Below are 27767 nucleotides of genomic sequence, written 5' to 3'. Positions count from 1 at the left end.
AGGACCTGGGTTCTCTTCCTGACACCCACATTGTAGTTCACACCCATTTCTACGTAACTGCAGTTCCAGGGGATCTGACACCCTCTTTTAGCCTCTGTGGGCATGCAGGAGGTATACATACATAGATGTAGGTAAAGCATCTAAACACATGAAATAAAAAACTAAAATTCAAACAAGAAATGATTATAAGGTTGGGGGTTCCAGACAGAGCCAAGTCTACTTTATTCTGTTCTTTTGGATCACCGCAGAGACTTTATTTCCTTGGTTCTTCTCACTAGCGCTCAGCTCCTCGCCCCAGTGTGCTCCAGTGCTTCAGATGCTTTCCTTTGTAGCTGTAATTCTCTCATGCTGCAGTCGTCTGTCTTGAGTGAACTGGTTTTAAAAAGCTGTTTGTGAGGCTAATGGGTAAGAGACTGAGGAGCTTTCTTCTGGGGTAACTCAGCAAGTGGAGGTTGTTCAGCATGGAGAAATGTTTCTAACTGTGCTGTGTCTTGCTTCCCAGGACCCCATTGCATTGTGCTGCGTCCTGTAACAACGTCCAAGTGTGTAAGTTCCTGGTGGAGTCAGGAGCAGCTGTGTTTGCAATGACTTACAGTGACATGCAGACTGCTGCGGACAAGTGTGAGGAGATGGAAGAAGGCTACACTCAGTGCTCCCAGTTTCTTTATGGTATGTAGCCAGTGCCATCAGGTGTGTTGGCTGCTGTCTTCATCACCCCTCTGTCTCTAGGGAATAGCTCCAAGCTTAATAAGTATTTTGTTATTTGCTCTACGTAATTCTGGATGCTGAAAATAGGCCCGAGCCCTCCCTCCAAAGCTTTTTACCAATTGTTCACACAGTTCCCAGACACACAGGCTTTGTCCTCTCTGCCTGGCCATGTTCCTTGGTGAGAAGAGAGGGGGTTCTTAAAGCCCACAAGTTCCCTGTCATCTTCCTAAGTGTTTCTTCTCCCTCCCTCCCTCCTCCCTCCCTCCCTCCCTCCTCCTCCCTCCCTCCCTCCCTCCCTCCCTCCATTTTGTTTGTTTTGTGGCCTTAAACATGCTGGCAGGTCTCTACCACTGAGTGATACCTAGTAGCCCTTCGAGCTGCTTAGATTTCATTATTGAAACTTATTGCATTTTGTTTGTTTTCAACTTTGGACCAATAGAGTACTTTGACATTAACATTATGTAAATTCATATGACAGACATGGATTTAAAAAAGAAGACACATGAAGGCTTTTTGGTCAGACTCTTTTGGTACCTGAATTATATCACAGATGTCAGGGGTGAGGATACATTATGAAGGGTCACTGATGATGGCCTGGGCACAGCTCCTGACTTAGGGAGAAGAACCTGATCTCTCTGATAGCTGGATCTTTTGTAAAATTTATTTTCATATTACATTTTCTTTTAGCCTATGCGCCACCATCATGCAGTACTCTTGGAGACCAGAAGAGGGCATTGGGTCCTTTGGAACTAGAGTTAGAGAGGGCTGTGAGCCTCCATGTGGGTGGTGCTGGGAATTGAGCCCCAGGTCCTCTGGAAGAGTGGCTGGTACTCTTAACTTAGCATCTCTCCCTCCCACCCCCATTCTTAATGGAAATTCTGTTGAAAACTGGGACTTGAATTGCTAATTTGAGTGTATTATAAGTAACTAGGATTTCTTTCCATTCCCATCCCAAACAAAAACAAAATGAAGCTTTACAACCTTGCAGAGTTACATTTGTGTGAGGTTTTGTCCTAAAGTCTTGTTTGTGGTGTTGGGGTAGAAACCTGGGGGCTTATACAAGCTTCATGAATGATTTCCCACCTAATGACACTACCAGCTTTTGTCCTCTCCTGTTTTTCATGTCATTTTAAAAGGTTTTATTGGTTTTTGGAAGAGAACCTTTCATTTCTTTGGAGTTTTTTTGTTTTGTTTTTCCCAGAGCAAGAGATACAGCACATGCTAGTTATTAATTGATACACTAATTGTCATAGGCTAACTACTAATTTTTGGGAGCTCAGAGTTGAAAAACATGTTCAAAAGTCAAGCAGATATTTTCATGTGTTTTTAAGACATAAAGGTAAATGAAAATTAATGGCAGAAACCTTGTTGCCATGCCCCGCTCACCTCCCTCTGCCTGCTTCCAGTGGTGCCAGGGTGTCTAGTTTCTCTAGCCTTGTGCCACCCTTCACGTTTAGGGTACACAATGAGGAAGCTAGACCTAACTCACAGTCATGAAATAACTCCTGGGCAATGGCCTTTTGAGGATTTTCTTCTGCCCTGTTTGTTGATTTCAGCATCCAGAATTCTGATTTTCCATGTATAGAAAGTAGCCATATATAGACTTTTCTGTCTCATTAACCTGCTGTGTTCTGCTTTCTAACACATGATGTTGTCCTTTTTCTTAAAAGTACTAGGAATTGCTGTAGAGCTCTTTGAAAGTTTCCCTGTTTGCTCTGGGTGTCTGGTGAAGACTGAAGTTACAGGGCTCCTTGGTCATTATGCTTAGAAGTAAGCCGAAAGTTGACAAGCCCGTCATTTCCTTTTTAATGCCTTGGATTCAAGCAGTTTTTCTTTTAGTTCCTGGGCTAGCAGAAGGCTTCCTTTCTGGGGAAGGCAAGCTCTGTGAGATGCAGAGAAGGTGCCTGTTTTGGGCCTTGTAGCATGGCATCGTTCTGTGTTCTGTAAACACTGCTGGGTTTCCAGTTTCTGTCTCATGCTGGGACATTTATTTCTTGAATGCTTACTGTAGTCGTGACGCTCTAGTGAGTATCCTTTTCCTATTGTTGATAGCGTTTAAAGTTCTTAGGAGTGGTGTAATCTGAGAGCTGAATCCTGTGCGGTCGCTCCCTTCTGTCCCTGCTGTAGGAGTTCAGGAGAAGATGGGCATCATGAACAAAGGAGTCATTTATGCACTGTGGGACTATGAGCCCCAGAATGAAGATGAGCTGCTCATGAGAGAAGGGGATTGCATGACCGTCGTCCGCAGAGAAGATGAGGATGAAATCGAGTGGTGGTGGGCACGCCTCCATGACAAGGAAGGCTATGTTCCACGCAACTTGCTAGGAGTAAGTCGCTCTAACACTGACCATGTTCCATGTATGGTAAAGCAGAGCTTTGCATGAACTGTTGTGTAGGTCCAGTGCGATTTACTGCCTTTGTTAGTAAGACGTGATCCTGGGCTGGAGAGATGGCTCAGCAGCTAAGAGTACTTGCTGCTCTCGCAGAGGACCCAAGTTCAGTTCCCAGCACCTCTATGGCAGCTCTTAACCATCTATGGACTCTAGTTCTAGATGCCTGCTCACTGCACACACATGGTACAGGCATATGCATGCAGGCAAAACACTCAGACACATAAAATCTTTAAAAAAAAATACATAAAGCTTAGGTTTCTGATGTCTTTAATTTAGACTCACAGCCACGTTTACAGGGCAACTGACTATACTTAGGAAAGTATTAATAGGTTTGAAAGCCAGAATAATGTGTTTCCAAGATTTTTGCGTTAGGCTCTTCCATAGGTTTAAGCCCGGTGCCGTGGGTCATGCCCATATCCCCAGCACTTGGGGAATGGAAGTAGGAAGATCCAAAGCAAGCTCTTTGATGGGCTTGGCTCTTGTTATGTGTGGCCTGTGTTCACGGAGGTGTGCTGGGTGTGTGAAAGAGTGAGGAAGCGTAGAGGTAGACGGGAAGGAAAAGATGCGGATCTGCTGTTGGTAAGGAACAGGAAAGAGGCTTACGGGAAGAGGGTGGAGATGACGCATCCACGTGGCACTGGGTTCTGTCTCTGCTGATCCAGTTGGAACATTTCTGTGCTGGATAAGCCGATGGTGGGAAAGACTAGAGACGCCTGCCTTCCGAGCTCAGTGTGCTCACAGTGAGGCCGTCCATGTGAAGCCTTCATAGCTCAGTGTGCACACAGTGAGGCCGTCCATGTGAAGCCTTCCGAGCTCAGTGTGCTCACAGTGAGGCCGTCCATGTGAAGCCTTCATAGCTCAGTGTGCTCACGGTGAGGCCGTCCATGTGAAGCCTTCATAGCTCAGTGTGCTCACAGTGAGGCCGTCCATGTGAAGCCTTCATAGCTCAGTGTGCTCACAGTGAGGCCGTCCATGTGAAGCCTTCATAGCTCAGTGTGCACACAGTGAGGCCGTCCATGTGAAGCCTTCCGAGCTCAGTGTGCTCACAGTGAGGCCGTCCATGTGAAGCCTTCCGAGCTCAGTGTGCTCACAGTGAGGCCGTCCATGTGAAGCCTTCATAGCTCAGTGTGCTCACGGTGAGGCCGTCCATGTGAAGCCTTCATAGCTCAGTGTGCTCACAGTGAGGCCGTCCATGTGAAGCCTTCATAGCTCAGTGTGCTCACAGTGAGGCCGTCCATGTGAAGCCTTCATAGCTCAGTGTGCACACAGTGAGGCCGTCCATGTGAAGCCTTCCGAGCTCAGTGTGCTCACAGTGAGGCCGTCCATGTGAAGCCTTCCGAGCTCAGTGTGCTCACAGTGAGGCCGTCCATGTGAAGCCTTCATAGCTCAGTGTGCACACAGTGAGGCCGTCCATGTGAAGCCTTCCGAGCTCAGTGTGCTCACAGTGAGGCCGTCCATGTGAAGCCTTCATAGCTCAGTGTGCTCACAGTGAGGCCGTCCATGTGAAGCCTTCATAGCTCAGTGTGCTCACAGTGAGGCCGTCCATGTGAAGCCTTCATAGCTCAGTGTGCACACAGTGAGGCCGTCCATGTGAAGCCTTCCGAGCTCAGTGTGCTCACAGTGAGGCCGTCCATGTGAAGCCTTCATAGCTCAGTGTGCTCACGGTGAGGCCGTCCATGTGAAGCCCTGGTGGGTTTTCATCAACTGTCACATAGACAAGTCTGTCACATAGCTGCCAGGTAGAAGCCTGCCACACCTGTCTGCTAAAGTTCATCTGCTCAGTCTTTCAGGTGACTTTGACCCAGGGACCTGGCATTCTGGATTCTGACAGTGATTCCCTGTCAAATGTCCATTTTAAGTCATTCCCTGTATCTTAACTGCTGCTTTCCAGACAGCAGCATTTGTTGTGAAACCATCTGCTGAGCCATCTCTCCAGCTCTATGATGCCTTAGTCTCTCAAGTGCTGGGATTATAGTTGTTCCCACACCATGCTTAGATGAGCGCCTCCTCCCGTTTTGTGGGGAGGGGAAGAAGCAGTCTTGCTATGTAGCTGACGCTAGCTTCAAACTCAATCCTCCTGCCTTCTGAGTGCCAGGGTTACAGATATGTCTCACCTACCTAGCTCATCTATTGCAAATTAATAACTAATTGTGCATATTTGCAGTATAGAACATGAGTTTCAAGGAGTTTTAAAAACATTTACTATGTATGTGTGTGTGTGTGCCACAGTAAGTGTGTGGTGTTCAGAAGACAGTTGGGGAGTTTGGAGATTGAGCAAGGTTCACGAAGCTTGGCAGCCAGTGTCCTTACCTGCTGAACCATCTTGCTAGCCCTGTGTTCCCAGCCCCTAACCTAGCTTTAAATAACAGATTTATATCTATGAAATGGCTAAGTCAGGCAAAGATGCATAGCCTTACATAGCTAACTTATTTTGTGATGAAAAAAATCTGCTAACCAGTTTTCAATTAATATACATGTTTTTAACCATAATTTCCATGTTGTCCAACAGAATTCTTTGAATAAATTTAATTCCCTAGTAAGGAAATGGCCCTGGTTAATGAGATGGAGGATTGTTCTCAAGGGGAAGCAGAGAGACTGTTGAATTCTCAGAAGGTCATGAAATTGTAACAGACTGGGAGAAAGGTTGTAGTTTTCGTCCTAAACTTAGATAGATACTCTTGGTTCTCTGGCAATTTCTTCTAGAGAAGTGTGCTCCACATGCCATGTTTTAGTATCTTGGGTTTTTAGCAAGGCTCAGCCATGAATCTGGAAAGTGCATTGGTGAGTGTCTTCTCTTAAATCACCACGCCACCCTTCTGTTTCCTTGTCCCTGGGAGAGAGAAGGGGGATTGGTGTGGTTTCAGGGTTGACTTCTAGTGTGACCCTCACATAGCCTCTCCTCACCCTTGACATGGGAAGCGCAGCCAGCAGAATTCCAGAGCCTTTCACCTGGCTTCCCCACGGCTGCTGATGCAGGCATTTTTGTTTCTGATAGGCTCAGGTCCCACCCAGACTGCCATGTCCCTGTAAATGAGGCTGAAGGAATGTGGCTTACATCTGTGGTCTCAGCACTTAGGAGGCTGAGACACGAGAATTATGAGGCTAGCCTGGGCTACCTCACTAGACCCTGCTGTGTTTTTTTTTTTTTTTTTTAAGACTTTGTTCTGACAGAAGGCATCCCAAACCCTGGAGCATACAGGTGTTTACAAGTAGTTGTCAGTAGCTTGGCTTCCCTAGGGTGCTATGGAGTTGAGCAAACTGCAAGTTGAGTTAATGCCTGGAGTTTACATGTTGCTGCTCTGTGGTATTGTTCCAGCTGATGGGCCCTGTGACCTTCAGAGGTCTTTCAGCTAGCAGCCAGTGTGAGCAGTGCAAAGTGTGAGCTCTGTGTACTCAGGAGGCCAGTGTGTTTCCACAGCTCAGTGCTTTCCTGTGTCACATTCCTGTCTGTATTTATTGAAATACTGTAGAGCTTCCATACATATGGCACGGGTAAATATGTTTTAAAACTCTCTTGCAGCTATACCCAAGAATTAAACCAAGACAAAGGAGCTTGGCCTGAAACTTGAGTAACTGAGGAAATAATAGGCTAGAAGAAATACTATCATCTGGAAAAAAATTTCAGAAGACTTACTTTAATGACAGTGTAGCTTGAAAGCAATGAAGAATGTGTCCTGGAAGAAAATGAAGGATTGAAGAAGTCACCATTAGCAGAGGACATGAGCATCTGGAATTGAGAGGATGAACCCCCACCACTCTGTGCTGGACAAAGTGCTCATTGCAGCCACAGCCAGCAGCAGCCTGTCTGGTTTTGCCAAGAAATGGGACCATTTACTGGGCTGTGGGAAATCAGCTTCTTGTCCTGCTTAGGGTGTTTTTGGCACTGTTCCTGTACCAGTGTCCTGCCAGAAAGGACCAGTGCCATCTGGCACCATCTCCAACTGTCCCCAGCACCCACAGGCTTTGGGAGTCCCCAGGGCTGCACACTTGAGTATCGTCAGTGAAGAACTGGTAGCTACTTGTCAGTGAGCAATAACTATTGTATGAGTTCCTGTAGCATTTGAAGAATTATGCATATATTTGAAATACTTAAACTAAACAATACTACCTAATCTAAATTAGATTTAGAATCTTGTTTTTAGGTTGAATTTGAATATATATTTATTGTCTTTTTGTATCTTGGAAATTAGAGATTTGTTACAGATTTACCTGTATTTGTCAAGATCATAGCTGATTTTAAAATGATTGTAATGAAATTAAATTTTGTCTCTAAGCCACTTACCAGTTTTCCTTTTAATGTCATAAACATCTTTGGTTATAGGTTATAAGCCAGTAGGCTGTCTCCTGCACAGCTGAGAAATAATGAACCTCTTGATCTGATATACATGAACTGTAGTAAGATTTCCTCACCGTCGTATTTTTAGAAGTAGTTCTTAATAACAAAAACTCAGCTTTTCAGTTCATGAGTCCGGATGGCTATAATATCTTACTTTTTTAGAGAGAAAGAGAGAGAGATGTGTGAGTGTGTGTGTGTGTGTGTGTGTGTGTGTGTGTGTGTTTTATCCGTGGAAGCTGGGAGGGGGTGTCAGTTCCCTTGGAGCTTCAGTTAAAATGGTTTGTAGAATTACCTGATGTCGGTGATGGGATCTGAGCTCTGGTCTTCTACAAGAGCAATAAGTGCTCTTAACCACTGGGCCATCTGTCCAGCCTCTAATTTTGTAATTTTGAAAAAGATCTTGGAGATCATAGTAACAGACTTGCAATGGGCTGTTTTAATGCTCTCATGTCTTTTTCACGCTCTTCATAAAGCTATATACATTGATTTTTTTAAAAATTTTTATTTTACTGCCAAACAAGTTAATGAGTTGTTTTAGAGTCCATTTTGAACTATAATGTAACAGAAGATAGAATGCAAAGCCAGTGGTTACTTTCTCTAGACATTTTTAAAGCTGAATTCTAACAAGGAAAGCAGATGGAAAACAACATAACCTTCCAGATAATGGAGAGAGAATGACAACGTGAATTAAATATAGAGATTATGCATAGCAGGCAAAATTCTAAACTCAGTGGGCCTTCCTTCCGCAGTTAGTCTGGCACAGACTAAATTCCTTAATCAGATAACACGATAGGGAGATCAGCTTGGATTATCCAGGTGGGCCCAGTGTAATCTTGAGCCCTTGAAAAGCAAAAGGGGAGGCAGGAGCCTGAGACCGAAGGGATAGTCAGTCACACTTGGGGTATTTTTGAAGATGAAGGGTCGAGAACCAGAAAGTGTAGAAACTGAGAAAAACTCTGGACCGAAAACCTGCAAGGAGACAAGGCCTCAGGCTTGCAGCCATGTGGACCTGAGAGCACCCTGCAGGAAAGCTGATCTGTCGGGAGACCATTCCACAGCTGGGGGTGGGCTGCAGTCACAGAACCTGCTGGACCCCAGTCTGTACAAGTGTGGGATAATGGGTATTTGGGTTAAGCCACTGAATTGTCTGAGATGTTACAGTAGGAAACAAAGATGACATGGATTTTAGAACTAGACTTGCAATGCAGTAATTAACTGCCAAGGCAGTTGACCTCCATGAGACCTGGTCTGCTGATACATACAGTGAAACCCAAGGAGTTGTCGAGAGAAACCGTGTAAAGTGCTATAGAGTAAGCTAAAGAATTATGTGAATCTACAAAAAAAGAAGATGTGGAAATTAGGAGAGGGAACCAGGGAGGTCTGTTGCATATTCCTTAATCTTACCATTTGTTTTTATTCTTGTAAACTTGGCACCACCGCCAGGTGCAGCACATTTTTCCCAGCCGCTAAGAGTTGCCTAGGGACACATGCTTCCTTAAAGGCCTCGGCCTCCCCAGATCGTTTTTCTCGGTCTGTCTATCTCTCTGTCATGTCCCCGCTCCCAGACTCTCTCCCTTCCCCAGTAACCCTCTTGCATTAGATCTGGGGCATAGTGCGCTCTCTTCGCAGCACACCTTGGTCGGGTCTGCCCAAGATACCTTTCTGCTGCTTTATCCTAAGAAGTCTTTTTGTAGTTTTTTTTTTTTTTTAACCTGTTTTATTATTAAAGTATCAAAGCTTCCTGAGGGCAATACTTGAAAGTATAGAAAAAGGTTATTGGCTCAAAAAACACAGCTTTTGAGGGAATCAGGTATAGTTTATTATGGGGCCAATTTCAATGACCACAGCGCAGGAAACATGGAGCCAGGTTACTCCACATTCCCACATGGAAGCAGTTTCATGAAGCTTTATAGAGTAGAGCAAAAAAAGTCATAAATCAAGGCAATTTAAAAAGAAATTGGTGGGTACATCAGAGAGGCAGTTACAGCAAGATGGGGACTCTCTCCTATAGGTCTCAGGTCTATCTGATGACATTCTTAGATTTTAGGTTCATAGACTAGTTTTTATCAACTAGGCATCAGATGTTAGTCTGATATAGGTGGACGAGGAATGGCTATTCAGGAGCCTCCGATTAGCCCAAGATAGGGTGATTAAGCCCTGGACCTGTAACATGCCAGTCTCTGCACATTCTAATCAGTCTCTAAAGATAGCTTTGTTTTGGAATTCTTGTTTAAAGTTAGGCAGTGGACACTGTAGTTAGGCATACCGTTTTGTAGTTCTTGTCTGTGGATTTTTCTTACACAATTGGGAGCATGCTGTAAGAGTTCTGTATCCTGTTGCTTGCCATTGTGTGTTAAGATTCAATGGCTGTATAAAATTCGTAATTTATCAAATGATTTCCTATTTAACATGGAATTTTCCCCCTGTTCTCTGTGTTGCTGCTGTAGTCATTTTGAAAGCAGAATGTGTAGGTTTGTGCAACAAGAGGGAGAAGGAAGTGCCGGGCAGTGGGCCATGCGAGGAGGAGAGTGTGACTTTGATGTAATAGGCTGTGAAGCCTTGGTTGGAGGTGGTATCATGGGACTGGAGTCCCAGTTGACAAAAGCAACAGACAGAAGGAAACTAGGGGGGTGTGGACTCGAGGCAGAGGGAGCAGTAAATGCAATTAAAGGTGGGCTGGAGCTGGAAGGTGTTCCTAGAAGTAGGCACAAGGGTGTAATGTGTCCTTAGCCCCATTAGAAGGCGGATGACTGTCTATGAACTAGATGGTCCTAGGTGGAGATGTGATTTGGGGAGCATAGAAGTGGGTGTAGGAGGGACAGCTTAGAGCACTGTCCTGGGGGAAGGACGGGGCAGGGTAGGGCAGGTGTGTGCTTAGCATGCATGGCTGAGGAGCTGAGGGCCAAGAGAGGTCAGGGTTTGCCAATCAAGGCAGAGGTTTAGGGGAGTGGCGGTGAGGTGTAGGCTAGGACAATTCTTACGGGGTCAAAAAGCTTGGGAGTTTATTTGCTCCCTATAAAATGGACATTGCTCAATTTTTATTTTAGACTTTATCTTATGTGCACGGCTGTTTCTCCTGCTTCTATGCTAGGGCACTGCATGTATGCAATACCTATGGCAGTCAGAAGAGGGCACCAGATCCCCTGGCACTGGAGTTACAGAAGGGTTATAATGGGGCTCCATGTAAGGCTGCCATGGGGTTCTGGGAACTGGACCTGGTCTCCCCTTGTCCCCCCCTCCCCAACTGAAACAAAGAGCACACTAGGCAACAGGGTCAGCCGTTGAGATAAAAATGCAGCAGGATAGAGGGAGACATTTTAGGTTTACAGAGAAATTGGACACTAGGGAAATGTCTGGAGACCTACAAAGATGACACCAGCTAACAATCTAAGCAACAGAGGAGAGGTTACCTTAAATGCCCTCCCCTGATAATGAGATTGATGACTGACTTATATGCCACCCGATAGCTCTCATCTAGCAGCTGGTGGAAGTCGAAGCAGACACCCACAACTAATCACCGAACTGAACTGGAACCCAGACGCAGAGAAGGAAGAGTGAAGAGCAAAGGGGTCCAGACCAGGCTGGTGAAACCCACAGAAACAGCTGACCTGAACATGGGGGAGCTCTTGCTCCCCAGACTGATAGCTGGGAAACTAGCATGGGACTGATCCAGACCCCAGGATTGTGAGGAAACCTTGGAACCTCCTGTAGTAGTTCAGTACTTATCCCTAGCACAGGTGTGGACTTTGGGAGCCCATTCCACATAGAGGGATACTCCCTGAGCCAAGACACACGGGGGTAGGCCCAGGCCTATCCCAAAAGATACGATAGACTCTGATGACACCCTATGGAAGGCCTCATCATCTAGGGGGAGCAGAAAGGAAATGTGATAGGTAGGGTTTTAGTTGGGGGGGTAGGGGAGGAGGGGAGGGAGAGGGAACTGGGATTGTCATGTAAACCAATCTTGTTTCTAAATCAAATAAAAAAATCTGCAGAAAAAAAATGCAGCAGGTGGGGCTGGCCGCATGGTGCCAGCCAGTGATGTCTAGAATAGCCTCCACCATCTGGGAGTGGCCAGCTCTCCCGCACGCCTGTTCTACACCTAACCCGAGACCCTTCTCCCCTCTCAGCTTCCCTGCTCTCACTCCCACCCCCACCCGCAGCTGGGTCTCTGGCCTCCTACTTCAGACACTCTATCACCTTCCTCAATCCTACTCCATCTCAGTCCCTCACCTACAATGCTACCTTGTCACCTGTAGTCCTGGTACAATCCGTTCCTCTCCATCCTGAAAGCCCCAGTCCTGAACAGAGGAAGCTCTTACCATGGCCTGAGCATGCTCCTCATTCATGCTCTCCAGCCTCTTAAGCCTTCCCAGCCCACTCTAGCGCCTTTGAGAAAGCCATCTACTACTTGACCTGGGGCTGGAATTCCCACTGTGGATGTGGAGGCAGAAGGACAGGGAGTTCAAGGCATAGATCTGTGTGGACTTTGTGAAGCTCTGTTATATATCCCCTGCTCCTGAGAAACAAAATCTATCCCCTAAGCTTTAAAAGAGTGGGCAGTATTTTCCCATCAGGTCATCTTTCTTCTCATTTTATTGTTCTTCAAGGATCGCTAGCGACAGCCATAACCCCTAAATTTGTGATTTTTTTTTTTTTTTTGAGACAGGTTTTCTCTGTGTAGCTTTGTAGACCAGGCTGGCCTCGAACTCACAGAGATTGTCCCGAGTGCTGGGATTAAAGGAGTGCGCTACCATCACCTGGCATAGATTTGTGATTTAGTACTTGGATTTTCTCAGCTCCTTGCTGAGAACGGGCATGGGAGTTAGCCTAAGTGATAGAGCCAGCAATGATACAGACTAACAAGCAGGTGAAATTAGGGCTGCCCTTTCTGGTTGAATGACCAGGATTTCTGAACTAGAGTTTTAAAACATTGTGTAGTCCCATAGTTTAATTATAGGTAAGGTGTCTTCTCAGTGTGTGAATTTTCAGGGCTGCAGACCTGTTTAAATAGAGCCAAGCTGTAGCCCTGTGGGCTCATAAACCCTCCCATGGGGCCACACTCAGAAGAAAAACAAGGTGTGGTGTGACTGCATTGGCAACTCTTTATTAACAGTACATTTGGCAGGAGGTAAGGCAATATGCTTGCAATGTTGCTAGCATTTTCCCAAGTTCAAGAAGCCAGCTTGTTTAAGAAGACCATCTGAGCTCTGTCCTCCCCAGCTCTAGGCACAATCCCTGGGGTTATCGAACATAAAATTTTGAGGCAGCCAACAGTTTGTTTGTCCTTTATCATGATCTTCCTGGCTCTGATGCAAGGCTACAGTTGCTTGGGGTATAATGCTGTCACCATTCACTATTTGTAAGACTTAAACGTGTAAGGCCAAATATGGTCAAGGACTTGAGTTTAGGAACGGCTTGCTGTTCATGACTGTTTAAAAAACATCTCTTGTTAGACCAAATAATGGAGGCATGCTTTTCTTTCCTTCCTTCTTTCTTTCCTTCCTTCTTTCTTCCTTTCTCTTCCTTCCTTCCTTCCTTCCTTCCTTCCTTTCTTTCTTTCTTTCTTTCTTTCTTTCTTTCTTTCTTTCTTTCTTTCTTTCTTTCTTCTTCCTCCTTTCCTTTCTGATTTTTTTTTTTTTTGAGACAGGGTCTTGCTAGGTAGCCCAGGTTGGCCTCTATCTCAGACTCCTGTTTGCAGGGGTGTGCCACCACTCCTGACTCCTGGATTCATTAGATGTCTCCATCAAACTGCTTCAGGATGCATCACCATAATTACAGTTTTCTCAGGGCAAGCGGCAGTCCCCAGGCTTCTGTGGCAGATGCCACCACCGCAACTTAAATTTTTTTAAAAAAATATTCCCACCAATGCCTTGTGGCCTCTGAGATTGACTTCCTGTTTGCCCAGTTGTTTAATGCCTCTCTGCATTCCTTCCTGATTTAATATTGCTATGAACAGGAAAATGTGTAGAAGTAAAAAGTATATCCTATTTACAGACAGACAGCTTCAAGCTTATCAAGGGTTAATGCATTTCATTTGCATTTGGTTTAATGATATACAAATCTTTTATTCTGATAAGTGAAAATTCATCTATCTCAGACGGTTATATTCTTCAGGTATAATCATCCATTTAAGTAAATGTTCCCGTAAGTTCAAGGTCCAGATATGAAGTGTTTGGAAGTTTAGGCATTGGCTGTTTTTTTTCCGTTAGACGTCTTCAGGCATGTAACGTCAGAGTACTGTAAAACTCAGCCACTGTGTGAAGAAAAGAACCAGTTATTCAGGGACCAATGTTAAAATGAAAGGCTTTATAGAAGATGGCTTTGGGTTATGCTGGAAGATGGTTGAATCTGAAAGCTTACGCAGGACTAAGACATTAGTGCCCTAGCAGTTCATTCTACCTAACTTCTGGTGTCTCGTTTAACAGTTCGATGATTTGTGTGGTTTAAACTGGTGGTTGTAGTAGTACTGAATATATGAAGGGTGACATTCAAATAATGTATGAACCAGCATTTTCATGCCTTTGCCTCAACACATCACATCGGAGGTTTGTTTCGGGCTGGTATGGTGGTGTATACCTTGAATTCCAGTACTAGGGAGGCTGTACTAGTACTGTGAATTTGAGGCTAGCCTGGTCTACATTAAGAATTCCAGGCCGGCCAGGAATTTTTTGAGATCCTATCTCAAAAAATAAATAAATAAAAATAAAAGTTTTGAGATGTGGATATCCAGAAAATACAGGCTTTAACCTCGGTTCTATATTGGAGTGACAGGAACTCTCAGACCCCCAAATCGGTGTGGAGTACACCAAGTCATCAGGACTTTGTCACAGCTCTCCAGAGTGATGTAACCCACAACTGACGTTGAAAAATCATGAAAATCACAGCATAATTAAGAGGAGACTTTGTAGACATGGCTAATCCTTGGCATGCTAAGGGGTCTTCAGGAATCTGTGGAGGGTACGCTGAATGAAGGGTGGACAAAAGGTGTTCCTTAGGAAATAGGAAGGGGACTGGTCAGAGTAGACAGGCCCATACGTGTGAGCAGGGAGTGGGCTGGGCGAGCCAGCGTTGGCTATCCAGCAGGAATGAAAAATAGGCTAGTTTCTAGAACCCAGCATGCTTCATGTTCCTGTTGTATTGACTTGTCTTCAAATCGCAGGCTCAGGCTATTTCCTAGGTGATATAACATTATGTAGCTTTCAGCAACTGGTCATTTGTAGCTAGCTAAAATGTTTCCACTTGGATGAGGGTATTTCACAATGCACTACAGAGCCGTGAACAGCTGTTTGAGTGTTGGCTTAAACCAGAGTTCAAAATTCAAGGAGAGTTGTTAGACCCTAAGCCCCATCTTCTTGCCATTCTGCTCCTCTGTGTGACATGGGGAAGCATGGATATGCCGTCCCACCCAGCACTGCATTCTTCTGTGGCCTTCTGGAGTCATGTGGTCCTGGAGTCTCGGCTGCTTTTATTTATTTTTTTCTGCCATGGTGGGGCTTGAACCCGTGGCTGTGTAAACATTAAGCAAGCTCTCTGCTACCCAGTTGCTTTTGTGAGTGTGAGCCTTCTGTTAGCAGGATGACAAGAGGATGTCCTATGCTTTGTTTTTTGGTGAAGTTTCCTGCCACATTAATTTAGATCAGTGGGTTCTCAGCCTTCCTAATGCTGCAACCCTTTAATACAGGGTTGGGTGGTGACCCCAACCATAAAATTATGTCCTTGCTACTGTTACGAATCATAATGTAAATATCTGTGTTTTATGATGGCTTTAAGCCTATTATGGCATATGATAACTGTATTGTTGCTGTTAGTTTCATGTTAAAGAGGAGAGATAATGGAAGTATTTGTCTCAAAAAATATACTTCAAGTAGGTATGCCCTAAAATGGCAGGTCTTCCCAGAACCCAACCTGAATTCCACCCAGAGGATTTCATTCTATAAACACATTCTCTCAAGTGCTGATCACTTCTTTCCTCAGCCATCTGGTCTACCCTGTTATCTTAGTTTAACCAGTTGCTTATGCTCCAGTCAAAGCTCATGGGACCAGAGAGCCAGGTGTGGTTTCCTAGGCAGGAGAATCAGCAAGTAGTTCAGAAATAGAAAATCAAGGTGCATCATGGGACTTTACAACCATTTACAGGCTTATCCCCACCAGACCAGAAAAAACTCAGAAACAAAATTTCCAAAAGAATCAGGTCACCCTAGGGACAGCCTGTTCAGGTCACCCGAGGGACAGCCTGTCTGACACATCTTCCACCAGCCTTCCCAGGAGCCAGGGTTGGTGTGAGCTGCTGACTTACAGAAAGAAGGTTGAGTTGTATCTTCCCAGTGTTCTCGGGATCCAGCTGCTTGAATATCTCTGTGGAGGGAGGACAGGGGGCGTGAAAAATGAGAGGAAAGGCAGATTGCAGCGTTGTCCCCATTTGGCAGCTGATTTTTGTTGGATGACACCATCTACTACTCCTCCTGCTTCCCCAGTTTACCAAAAGGGAAATTCACTCCCAACTCATAGACAGACACATCCAGTGACCTCGCCCCTGGTGAACGAGGCCTTAATTCTGAGTGAATGGAGCAGAAAGAGCCACGTACTGAATAGCAGTTCCAGCCGAACCAAACACCGGACAAAGTTGTTAAAATCGATGATGAGTTCGTCATCTGAAAACCGGGCAACGATGACTTGGTGGAGTTGACAGGGCAGCTTGAAACCTGGAGGCGAGTGAACAAAGAGGCATCTGCTGAGCACCAGACCCCACTGCTTAGCTCTGCCGTGTACCACACCCACTAGCTGGCTCTGCTCACAGGCTGTGGAACCAATGTGACACTCTTTATCTCTCCCCATTGATTTTTATTTATTTTTTATGTGCATGTACCTGCTTTTCTATATATGCACCACCTGTATGCAGTGTCTGCAGAGGCCAGAAGAAGGTGTTGGTTCCTCCAGAACTGGAGTTACAGGTGGTTGTGGGCTGCCAAGGTCAGCTCTCTGTGAGAGCAGCAAAAACTGTCAACCACTGAGCTATCTCCCAGCTCCCCTGAATTGTTTGACTCTTTAAATTACACCCATAATTGCTTTTGTCCATGGGCAGTGTGGCTGGTTGAACTTTGCCATGTAGTCCCTTCTTTCATTTCTGAACTGTTCCACAGCCTGTCTATTTCCTCACTAACAAATAAAGCTTTTGTCTGTTTTTTTGTTTGTTTGTTTCTTTGTTTTTGTTTTTGCAATGGTCATGCTGCTCCTAATTGATAACCATGATTATCAACACGAAACAACAACCGTGTAAGTTCTAAATCAAATCTGAGATTAGTTTCTTCCTAGATTTTAGGTGGCAGGCTGATTGTGGCAGACTAATTAATACTAATTCTTCCTGTAAACAGAAAAGGAACTTTAACAGGCCTGTCACTGTCTGGGCATGTTGATTGCACTTTGCAGCTTTCCTTGCAGCTGTAGGAGATCTTGTTCACACACACACACACACACACACACACACACACACACACACAGACACACACAGACACCCCCTCCCCCCACCTCTCTCAGAGCTGACTTTGCCGTCTTGCTCTGCCAGGCTGTTTCAGATAAAACAGGAGCACGCTAAGGGCAGAGCTTCCAGGACGACATTTAATTTGAGCACTGTCTCTTGGAGGGGAATGAGAAGATGTGCTTGTGATGTTTTAGACCAGGACCTGCTTTATACCACCAACCAAATTTTGGTTCATCTAACTTTGGTTGTGCTGGGGACAGGACCCAGGGTCTTGTGAATGATAGGCCCGAGCCTACCTCTGAGCTACATCTTCAGACCCACCAACAAAGCTTTATGTTGTATGGTATAGAACGAGGCTCAACACAAAACAGGTAAGGAGGTGCGGCCATGAAGTGGTACCTGCTTCTTCCAAGGCTTTCCGCATCTCGTAGGAGTTCATGGTTCCAGACCTGTCAACATCGATTTCCCGGTAAATTTTCTGGAACACACAAAATTCGTATTAGAACCATGACCCAAAGCAACACAGCTGTGGAGGTTCCTGTGAGGTGTGTGTGAAGCTGTGAGGAGCTTCCATCTCCCCGCCTCTAGGCTGGCCTTACTAGGACCCCTCTCCCTTTCAATCGTTAGTAGTGAGGTGGTTCTCAACCTTCCTGATGCTGTGACCCTTTAACACAGTTCCTCATGTTGCAGTGACGCCCAACATAAAATTATTGTCATTGCTACTTTAGAACTGTAGTTTTGCTACTGTTACAAAACGGTAAATATCTGATATGCAACCCTTGTGAAAGGGTCACTCAAACCCCAACCGGGTCGTGACCCGCAGGTTGGGAACTGTGTTACTAGAGCTGTTGCCTTTTTCTATGTGCTGACTTTGTAATGTGCCCACCAAATCGCCTAGCCCGTCAGCACAGGCCGATGCTATGCTTTACATACGAACGGCCACACAGCCAAACTACAAGAGGCCAGGCAGCCTTTCCAGGAAACTGTTGACAGTGGCCTCATTCCTGGTCATTAGTCAGGCAAAGGAAAGGCTAAGACTGCCTTCCTGGCAAAGCCCTTGCTTTGTGTGTTTTTTGTAGCCAGGTCTTTACTCCTTCTGAGTTCCACTCTGGATAAAGTCCAATTCCCTTGGAAATGTTCCCCCACCCTCCAGAGGAGTGACATTTTAAAGTCTGTGTCTGGAATATCCCCCAACACTGATCTACCCACCCCAGGGTCCCCAGGACCCTACTTGGTATTTCTGAATCTTCGTCCAGAGGATGTAGAACTCCTTCAGCCCCAGCTTGCCACTCCCATCTTCCTGCCCTCAGTCAAGGAAAGCTCCTGGAGTATGTGGTCACTGGGTACAGTGGCATCTGCTTGGCCTGAGGGCTGGCTCTCCCAGTACTTCCAACACATGCACAGAGACATTTTGTAGAAGGCTCTGCCTTCTGCCTTTTGTACTCACGAGTTTCCTCAAAAGGGCAGCGGGAAGGGAGTGATGGAGACCCCAGATCTTGCCAACAGTTTGTTATGAGATGACAGATGACTGGGACCGTGAGAATTATTGGGTATTTTTAAGGTGTCTTGTGAAGGGAGCTGCTGTGTCGTAGGTACATGCCTTGTGGCCAGCAGATAGTGTCACAGAAACTTGAACTGTTCTGTTACTGAGGGAACCAGTAACAAGAGGGAGCATGGTTAGTCTGCTTCAGGGACAGGTGGGTGGCCCAGGGGGAGCTAGACCAAGGAGAAAGAATGACAACGTAGGCAGGCCTTCAGCTTCAGGTCTGGAAAACTTTTTTTTTTCAGACAGTCTTGCTATGTAGCCCAGGCTGGCTTCAAAGTGGAAATCCTTCTGCCTCAACACCACCATGTGCTAGAATGAACAGAAGTGTCTAGCCATACATGGTTTTAGAAGGGAACCTTGCCACAGACACAGTCATATCAGGCACACGATGGGTTAGGGAAGCTCTACTTTGGAAAAGCAGGAGAACCCTGTTCAAGAAGCTGCCCAGGCTGCTCTGGGCAGGATGGTGGGTGCATGTCCAGGGATTCTAGCCGAGGACCTAGTAGGCTGTCTGTTATACTCTGAGCCTATGAAGGCAGAGTCGAGTGGGCTAGTCTCCGTTCTGAGCCATTAAAGGATACATCTAGCATGTCCACCATGATTTTACAGGTCTCAATGCTGAAGCCATCTGACTTGATATCTTGGCCTAAAAGACAAAAGAGACCTGTTAGTAAAGCTTCTGGACCAGTACTATCTGACAGAACTTTCTACAAAGGTAGACACGTCCTTCCTCTGTGCCGGCCACTACCAAAGCCCTGTGGATAGCTTTGGCCAGGTGTGGTAGTTGGCTGTCAAAATGGGGCAGCACAGGGAATCCTACATTGCTGGCTTTCTCTGTATAACTACCATGGACAAACAGGGCTTTAATATTAAAATAAACAAGTAAAGGAATTTAAAAAATTACTCGGCTGGGTTTTTTTGTTTTGTTTTGTTTTGTTTTGTTTTTGTTTTGTTTTTGGACGGAGCCTTGCTTTCAAGCTCAGGCAGACTTCAAATTCATACTTCTGCCTCATAAATAGTGGAGGTGTGTGCTACCCAACCTGATCATGGCTGAACCTTTAAATGCTGACAGGTGGAAAACTGTCTGTGGTCGAGTGCAGCCAGAGAGCACATGTGTTCATTGTAGGCTCTGAGCAGAGAGAGGAAGGTGGCTGTTTCCATCTGTCCATCTGCAGACAGTTGTGTCTGTGTCCCAGCAGACCGAGAAATCTGAGGACCTAGAACCTACTGCACTTTACTAGGTGAGTCCTGGGCCATTGGTGGTCTGAGACTCTAGTCACACCCCCCCCCCCATAGACTTCATGAGGAGTGTGTGTGTGTGTGTGTGTGTGTGTGTGTGTGTGTGTGTGTGTGTGTATGATGGTAATGTGTGTATGACAGGTGTGTATGCATGTGTATTAGTATAGATGAGTGGTACCACGGCACATGTGTGGAGTCATAGGACAGCCTTGGGTGTCAGCCCTTACCTTGTTTGAGACAGGGTCTCTGTTGTTAAGCCCCATGTATGCTAGATTGGCCTACAAGCTTCTGGGACCTCTGTGCCCATCATCTGCACTGACTTAGCCTTTTCTCACCAACTAGTCATTACAAGAATTTCCATTTACAGCATGCAGGCTCTGGACCAGGTAGATTTTACGTAATGTCCAGCCACTGGGAAGAGGGAGTCATACGTAGGGTGTCTGTTTTGCAGATAAGGGTTAAAAAGTCAGACAGGTGATCTGTGTGATGTCATTTACTCAGAGAGCTTGTAAGTAGAAGAATTTGGATTTGACCTGTCATCTCTAGACCCAGAAACCCTTGCTCTGTACCATTACGTCACACACCTCCTCTGTCCCACTCTTCCCGGTGCTGGGAGTGCAAAGGCAACAGCTCATGTAGGAGCAGAGAGGGCTGGCTTAGCCGTAGCAGCTGACGTGTGCTTGAAGCAAGGAGTCCCTCATGTCTGCGGGGATAGGAGTAGGATGAGGGATGTGCGCAGGGGACACTTACGCCTGGCTAGAACTCTTCTCAAGATGGTCTGCAGCTCAAAGGCAGAGATCTCCGCATCCTGTGGACATAGGAGCCGACCATCGTTATGGCTCCCATGGGAGCTGGGTGACCCGCAGTGAACATCTTGGATGAGTCTTGTTGACCTTGCGAATGCCCCAACTGATGTTTTGTCTGTCCCCAGCCTACCCTAAGTAGTGCCCTAGGCTGTATTTAACATACTGTTACAATGTAGGGCACATGCTGGGTGGAGTTAGTCACCCTTTCTATATGGCAGGGAACACGTTCACGGTCTTCCTCAGCCTAATTCTCCCACGCCACCCCTCCTGCAGGGTCTTATCTACCCTCTACAACTTCCTGAAACTGCTTAAGACCAGCCATGGCTCAGCCCTTCTCTGAGGTCATTTGCCAGGGCTCCTCAGAAGTGAGCCAGCTACCTCTGTTCACTTAGGTGTATTTGTGTGATTGGTGTAACCTTGTCCAGGGTGTGTATAGAGGGGCAGGTGTGGTTCAGTTAGTGGAGACTAAGTTTCTCTGAGGACCCTTCCCTTGAGAAATGGGGGTGGGGTGGGGGGTGACACAGCTTGCATCACCCTTTGATGAGTCTGTGGCTAGACAGGAGATGGGCCTCATGGTAACACTGGAGAGAGCCACACAAGGAGAAGGACACTTTGCTTCTGGGGTTGCAGGGAAGAAAGGGCGGACTGGCTTTGTAGAGGGACTGTAGGCTGGGGGACTATTTTAAGAAAAGGACAGTGGTGCTTTGGTAGGCACTGCTTCCATTCTGGAGGAATGGGACCCGTCCATCTCAGGTGTGTTTATGGGGTCAAGACCAGGAGTTGTGTTTCATGTCTCAGTTGGCACAGAACAGAGGGAACAAAACAGCCTCAAAGTGAGCCAAGAGTCTCAAGGAAAAGCAGAGCCAGGGCCAGGTGAGGCCCTGGGAGTCAGCAGAGGGCTTGAGAGGATGTGAGCAAGGGTCACATCCCTTGGTGTTGGGCTAAGGGTCTCAGGAATGACCAAAAATCTGCTTTTGCTTAGTTTGCTTTCTTTCCCCCTTAAATGAAGTCTCCTCCAGGAAAATCACTTCTTTATGTCAGCAGAATTTTGGTGACACCTACCTCTCCTGCCAGCTGAACAAACAGCCTTCTGAAACCATCGTCAATGTCCTCCTCATTAGCTTCAATCTAGAAGGTGAGGCACAGAAATAGGAAACTCATTAAAGAGAAATTTGATCTGATTGAAGGTGCCCTTTCCCTTTAATGGCAGCCCCCCCCCCACTCTCCAATTTCCAGAGTCTTCCTGCTCCTTAGGCTGGAATTCTAAGGACATTGGGCTTACAGTGAATGGCAGGGTGAAGAGTTAAATATTTTGTTTGGTTTTGAGACAAGATCTCATATAATGCAGCCTGGCCCCATACTCCTTATGTAGTTGAGGATGGTCTTGAACTCCTCATCCTTGTCTCACCCGGCAAGTGCTGGGGTGATAGGTATGTGTCACCACACTTGTCCTTTGAGGATTTTTTCCTTATTTGAGTCAGGGTCTCAAATAGTCTGGGGTAGCCTTGAGGTCACTGCATAGGCAAGGATGCTTTGAACTCCTCATCCTTCAGTCTCTTCAGGGCTGAGATTACAGGTGTGCACCACCGTGCCTAGCTAAGGTTTTGTTTTGTTTGGTTTCTTTTAGCTAAAGCCCATGAGAGGGAGTGGAAACCACATGGCAGGGGAGGTTATGCTTTAACTTCTTGCAATTCCAAGTATCTTTAATATTTAACTAAAACGACCTTGTATGGTCAACTCTGACAGGAACCGAGTGGAATGCTGTGGAACAGTTTGGTCAATGACAAACCGTTTGGTGTTCGACTGGGTACTTAGGACATGCACCAGGCTTCAGCAGCTATGATCCAATCAAAGAGCCACCTCAGGGCCTGAGAGAGAGAGAGAGGGAGAGAGAGAGAGAGAGACAGAGAGAGAGAGAGAGAGAGAGACAGAGAGAGACAGAGACACAGAGACACAGAGAGAGACAGAGACAGAGACAGAGACAGAGAGACAGAGAGAGACACAGAGAGAGACAGAGAGAGACAGAGAGACAGAGAGCAAAAGCCCTTCCTTCTTCTATTTGGTGGTACTTCTTGGATTTGCTAAGATTAGGCCTTGGGTGAAATTCCTCAGTTACATGCCTAAAAGCCCTTCAGGATTTACCACTGAACCAGTCTTAGAACCCTTAGAAACTTGAGAAATCTTGCTATCCTTTGAGTCCATTTTATGGATGATAAAAGTGAGGTTGAACAAGTCTGCTCAATGCAGCATTGGAGTCCTGTCCTTGCCCGCCGACCTCACGCCCTCTGCATGTGGATAAACTGGGCTTTAATGGACAAGAGACTGACTATCTATAGCCTCGCTTTCAAATCCTGTTCCCGAGGTCTAAGAGGCACCCAGGCCCTTGCCACGCTTTTGTTCTGCTGTATTTTATGCCCATCAGCATGAGGAGAATTAGAGAGGTAAGGAAGGAATACCTCTTCAACGTTGGCCTCGATTTCATCATCCACAACTCTGGAAACAGAAGGAAAATTTGCTATTAGAAGGCTGAAGTCACCCTACAAAACGCAACAGCAGTGTTTAAACCCAGCATGCTGTGGGAAAGGAGATAGAAGGTTGCCTATTCTATCTAAAAGGGCAACCGCTTTTAAGGGCAGAAAGCTCACCCTGGGGCAAGCAGAGGGGCTGACATTTCCCCGGGAGAGGCTTGTGGTTAGCAGGGCAGGATAGGGTTTGACCAAGAGCAGTGCCATCACAATGGTATTCGGGCTTGTCCCCATCTCATCAGTGGAGAATAAGCGGGACACACCGAGGTCCCCTCCCACCTGCCATGAGATGACCCAACAGCCCCTTCCCTGCAGCAAACTTCAACAAAACAAGAAAGCCTGTCATGGCAGGGAGCCACAGCCACACTCTAGTGACATTTACTGCTTCATAGCTGTTGGGCACTGAAACTCTTTCTCTGTCATGTGTTGTTTGAAGCAAATGCCACTGCCACTTCCTGTCACAGGAGGTGACGGCTGGGGACCCACCCGTACCCACCCAATCAGACACAATCTATGGGGCTTTTGGGTCTTTGGCACAGGTTTTCCCAACCATGATTCTCTAGAGCATCCTTGTTCCCATCCTTCCCATCTTGTCCCTGGTCCCCACATCAGTGCTGGGGTCCCCATAGCCCTTCAGTGATCTTCCTTTCAGTTATACTGTCCAGGGTTGGTTCTGTCTGCTGGCTAAGTGACTCACACAGTGACTGATGTGAGTAGAGGCCACACGGACAATGTTGGGAACTTGTGATATCTGCCTAAAAGCCTCCACCAGAGGCTTCCCGACTAGCACAGGGAACGGTCTGGACACGCCGACCATCAACATTGTCACTTATACATGGCCCGGGAAAGCAAGGGTTATTTAGAGTGTGGGCTCATAGAGAGTATGCACAGGCCATTAAAATATTAACTATTGTAATTAGGGGTGAACCCTGAAACTGTACTGCAAACTACTCACTTCCCCAGATGCCCTGTTCCAACTTAACACATCCTGCATGTTTTTTTTTTTCCCTTTGCTTCCTCGAGTAGAACCCTTAGAGCGCTCCAGTTCATTTATCCTACTGACCTAAGTAGGTCAGTGTCACAGAAAAAGGAGAGAAGGGCAGACCAGGACCAGGAGCAAGGAGAGGTGGTAGAACCTACTGGTAGTCGGCCTTCTTCTCTGAGAAGACGCGGATGCAGAAATCGCCATCCTTGTGGGGCTCGAAGGTGGAGGGGACGACGATGTACTCCCCCGGGGGCAGCTTGAAGCGGTTGAGTACCTCCCGGAGGTTGATGAAGGTATCTGACCGCTCCCTGGCCCGGGTGGTGAGGAAAAAGTTCTTGCCCAAGTGGATATTCGTCTGTCCTGTTAGCTGATGATTGCACAGAGAAACAAGGCAAGGGGACAATGGGGACAATGGATTGTTTTAAATGAGACAACACATGACCATAAGATCTCCACCCCGGCAACACATGATGGTAAGGAGCTCAGGTATGACCAGGTGTGATGGGAGCTCCCCTCTCCCCTCTGCCTTGCTCTAGGTGATTCTTGGGGTACCAGAGGCCCCTCCCCGACAAAGGAGCCAGGTCAGTTCTGTGTTGTGTTTCTCACACTGATGAAAGACAAGGTTGGGGGCAGAGAAAGGGGTCCAGCTGTTAAACCAGATGCCACCCAAGGTTAGACCCACAACTCAGAAGGTAGTGTTCAATGAAGCTCAACCGTCTATTGGTGGAAGCCGATGCCCATGGGTAGGTCAGGGCACCTGGTGTGGCCATTTAATACCTGGCTTTTTGAGTCACCTGGCTGTTATGCATCTCATTACTGTTAACTGTAACCTTCTGTAACTCAGTTCATGCCTATATTGGAAAAGGAAACTAAATCTCAGAGAGAATATGTCATGTGTCCAGGGTCACTTAGCCTGTGAGTTGGGTCCAAAACAGTGTGCAGTTCATTCTCCCCTCCCTGCTTGTTCTCAGAGCCACACGGGCCTTGATGACGAATTCCTGCAGTCTAAGGGCAGCGGGCTGCCACCATGGCCAAACTACACGGGTTCTCTAAGGCCAGGCAGGAAGCACCTATGAGCGCTATCGAGACTTTCTCCTGAGCTTAGTCCAATGGGATCCAGAACTGGAACCATCCCCATGGGGCTCATAGGGGACAAGGGCTCATCCCTGAGCCACCAGCCCCTCCCAGGCTCCTGCTGCTCCCTGAGTTCAGGCAGACTAAGCCCAAGTTGTGTTGGCAGCTGGAGCCCTGGGGTTGGGGGCCAACATGTAGCAGACGTACCTCCTCTGGAACCTGAAAAACAAAGGAGACCCGATTCAGACGTGGGGAGTGTGAGCACACCAGCTCTGTGACTTTGCTGCGGCTTTTCTCTGCAGCTCCAGTGCTATGCACCAGGTCAACACAGAAGTTATTCTTCAAGCAACTCAAAGTACTTTGGACACATCAGAGGAAAAAACCCTCTTAGGACCTAGCAATGCGGTGGCTGGAGACATGTGGTGACTTGCTTTAGGTCACCAGCCAGCTGTGTTGAAGCCCACACCCACCTCTCACTCAGGGAAAGTGAGGCTGGGTGAAGTTGGAGGAAGAACCAACAGGCCAGGCCAGCCACATCTAGTCTGCATCCTGGGTGCATGTGTGAGCGGGCACAACTCACTTTGCATTTCTGAGTTATTCTGTTCAAGTCTGGCATCCTCAGTTTTCATTTCAGAGACTGGGAGTCCAGGGACTATGTATACTGCACAACTGATGGTTTTTCCCCCCACTCCATTCTCAGGCTGGTGGGTGGGGCTCAGATCAGCAGCCAATCAGAAGCAGCCTCGTGATGAGCACAGCAGTTGAACCTTCTTCTCCCTGATACCTAATCTGAGTTCCAAGTGTGCTTGGAGATAGTTGGTGGGCAAAAGCCCAGCTTGGTAGTTTGCCATTTCCCAAAGCCATGTTCATGCTACCCATTTGACCTTGCTAAACATGGGGCTGAGGGAGTGATGGGGGTGGGCTTTCAGAACCAGGAGTCCAGCAAATTGCTACTTGTACTCAGGCACCTATGCAGCCCCCCTGAGGTCTTCCATGCTGTGCTCATCTCCTGCCAACCAAGGCCATGTTCTGTGCAGCATAGCCCGGACATGGAGTCAAGCTAATCTCAGCTTGAAGAAGAGAGATGAGCATGACAAGGCTGCTCTCTGGCGCAGTTGAACAGGCATGGCTTTTCTCTGGCTTGGAATGAGAGAAGGTCCCGTGGATGGTAAGGTTGCAAGAGCAGAGCTGCAGCCAGCAGACCTCGGGGGAGCATAATGACCCCTCTTTACCCTGTCCTGGGCTCTCTCCCATCCAGGCCAAAGACTTGGCGGAGCTCTGACTATTAGGGACTATTGGCTCAGCCTAACCCTCACAATACTTGGTGTGCTCTAGAATATCCTGTTCTAGATGAAGTCTTTCCTATTCTTTGGAGTCTGCTGGGCTAGCCAGAATTCCAGGACTAAGGGATGGGCTGTGAATAGGGACACAGAGGCCTTTTCCAAGCACAGAACTCCTGGGAGGGTAGCTATGGGGCTCAGGGAAGGACCAGGAGGTCCTTGGAAACACAAACAGCTGTGTAGGCCTTGTGCCAGCTAAGTCTGGCTGCACTAGCATCTTTACTTTGGCTTGGCCAAGTTTCCTGTCCTCTGTCTTATTCCAAGTCATGCCTCTGTGGCTGGGGCTGGGGGAAGGGAAGGGACGGCAGAGCGCAGCCCCGTTCTCCGCCCGCACCTCGTAGATGCCAAAGCCAATGGTGTGCATATCCTCGCCCATCTTCCTCTGTCGCCGCCGATGCTTCTGGATGAGGCCCACCAGGAAGGTACAGCCCCTCTCCCCACCCTCATCATCTTCATCCTCTTCCTCCAGCTTGATTAGGTACTGAGGGTTCATCCAGAAGGTATCTATAGGATAGGGGCAGAGAAGCACAGCCGTGAGGAGCACAGCCGTGAATAAATGCCTGGGAGCTGGGACCTGGGGTGGGCCCTGGCCTGGAGCCTGGGACAAGGACCCTGGGAGACAGGGAAGCAGAGCGGAGGCCAACTGCAGCCCCTGCTGGAGTGGCTCCTGACAGAGGTGGGCTCTCGAGGTGGATCTGCGCCTTCCGTGAGAAAATGGCTTCCTCTGGTTCTCTCCTTTTGGCACAAGGGTTCACATAGCTCAGGCTGGCCTCGAACTTGCTTTCTCTGAGGATGACCTTGAACTTGGGATGCTCCTGACTCGACTCCACCTCCTCAGTGCAGGGATTGCTAGCACTATGATTGGCCCCAGGGCTTCGTGCATGCTGGGTAACCACTCTACCCTCTGAATTACATCCTCTTACCCTCACTGCGAAGTCTTCCTAAAGGTTCATGCCCTGTAATCAGAGCAAATGGAAGGCTGCTGGGCTCCTGGCACACCCTGAATCTCAGAAGGACCTAAACCAGGAGTTCCCCCTCCAAGTTCTTTTGCCCTTTGGTTGGCTTCTTTTGGTGCTCCCTAAGGATGCCTGCACGGTGCCTGTCGTTTGCCCCCACCCTGTGGTGAATGTAGAGGCCGGGGAGATCCTGTGCCTCACTCTATCATCTCTATCTCTTGCTCAACCCCCAACATCCCCACTTCCAAGACCCGTTTTCAGGAAGACACTGAGTCACTCCTGTTTGAGGTAATTATGCTAAGTGCCTCCTGTCCCCCATGCAGTTAGAAGCGTGGTCTCGCAGAGTTGGCAGCCATAGTGCCACTGCTTCTGTAAGTC

The 27767-nt window shown here is 47.2% G+C and overlaps 2 protein-coding genes across 3 annotated transcripts in view; one reads left to right on the top strand and one right to left on the bottom strand.

The window, feature by feature from the left end:
- Positions 1 to 7378, top strand: part of Tp53bp2 (tumor protein p53 binding protein 2) — a 49092-nt gene extending 41714 nt beyond the window's left edge. Inside the window, exons 16-18 of the mRNA XM_027418795.2 lie at positions 503 to 669; positions 2836 to 3035; positions 6622 to 7378. Of these exons, the coding sequence (XP_027274596.1) occupies positions 503 to 669; positions 2836 to 3035; positions 6622 to 6663 (409 nt within the window). The 3' untranslated portion in view covers positions 6664 to 7378. The remainder of the gene's footprint in view (positions 1 to 502; positions 670 to 2835; positions 3036 to 6621) is intronic.
- Positions 1216 to 27767, bottom strand: part of Capn2 (calpain 2) — a 61757-nt gene continuing 35205 nt past the window's right edge. The window contains exons 10-22 of one of the 2 annotated variants that reach the window (XM_035445361.1): positions 26768 to 26937; positions 25301 to 25312; positions 24175 to 24386; positions 22966 to 23002; positions 21572 to 21637; positions 20454 to 20511; positions 19046 to 19110; positions 18150 to 18218; positions 17318 to 17396; positions 16026 to 16142; positions 15737 to 15795; positions 6736 to 6775; positions 1216 to 5931 (exon numbers count right to left, since the gene is read on the bottom strand). In XM_035445361.1, coding sequence (XP_035301252.1) covers positions 6737 to 6775; positions 15737 to 15795; positions 16026 to 16142; positions 17318 to 17396; positions 18150 to 18218; positions 19046 to 19110; positions 20454 to 20511; positions 21572 to 21637; positions 22966 to 23002; positions 24175 to 24386; positions 25301 to 25312; positions 26768 to 26937 — 983 coding nt within the window. In that variant the 3' untranslated portion in view covers positions 1216 to 5931; position 6736. Of the gene's footprint in view, positions 5932 to 6735; positions 6776 to 12522; positions 13694 to 15736; positions 15796 to 16025; positions 16143 to 17317; positions 17397 to 18149; positions 18219 to 19045; positions 19111 to 20453; positions 20512 to 21571; positions 21638 to 22965; positions 23003 to 24174; positions 24387 to 25300; positions 25313 to 26767; positions 26938 to 27767 lie in introns of those variants that run through there. The other variant, XM_027418794.2, reaches the window with a different exon arrangement.

The sequence above is a fragment of the Cricetulus griseus genome, chromosome 5 (genome assembly GCF_003668045.3).
Source record: "Cricetulus griseus strain 17A/GY chromosome 5, alternate assembly CriGri-PICRH-1.0, whole genome shotgun sequence".
Classification (NCBI taxonomy): Eukaryota; Metazoa; Chordata; class Mammalia; order Rodentia; family Cricetidae; genus Cricetulus; species Cricetulus griseus.
This window is presented reverse-complemented; position numbering and strand designations above follow the sequence as displayed.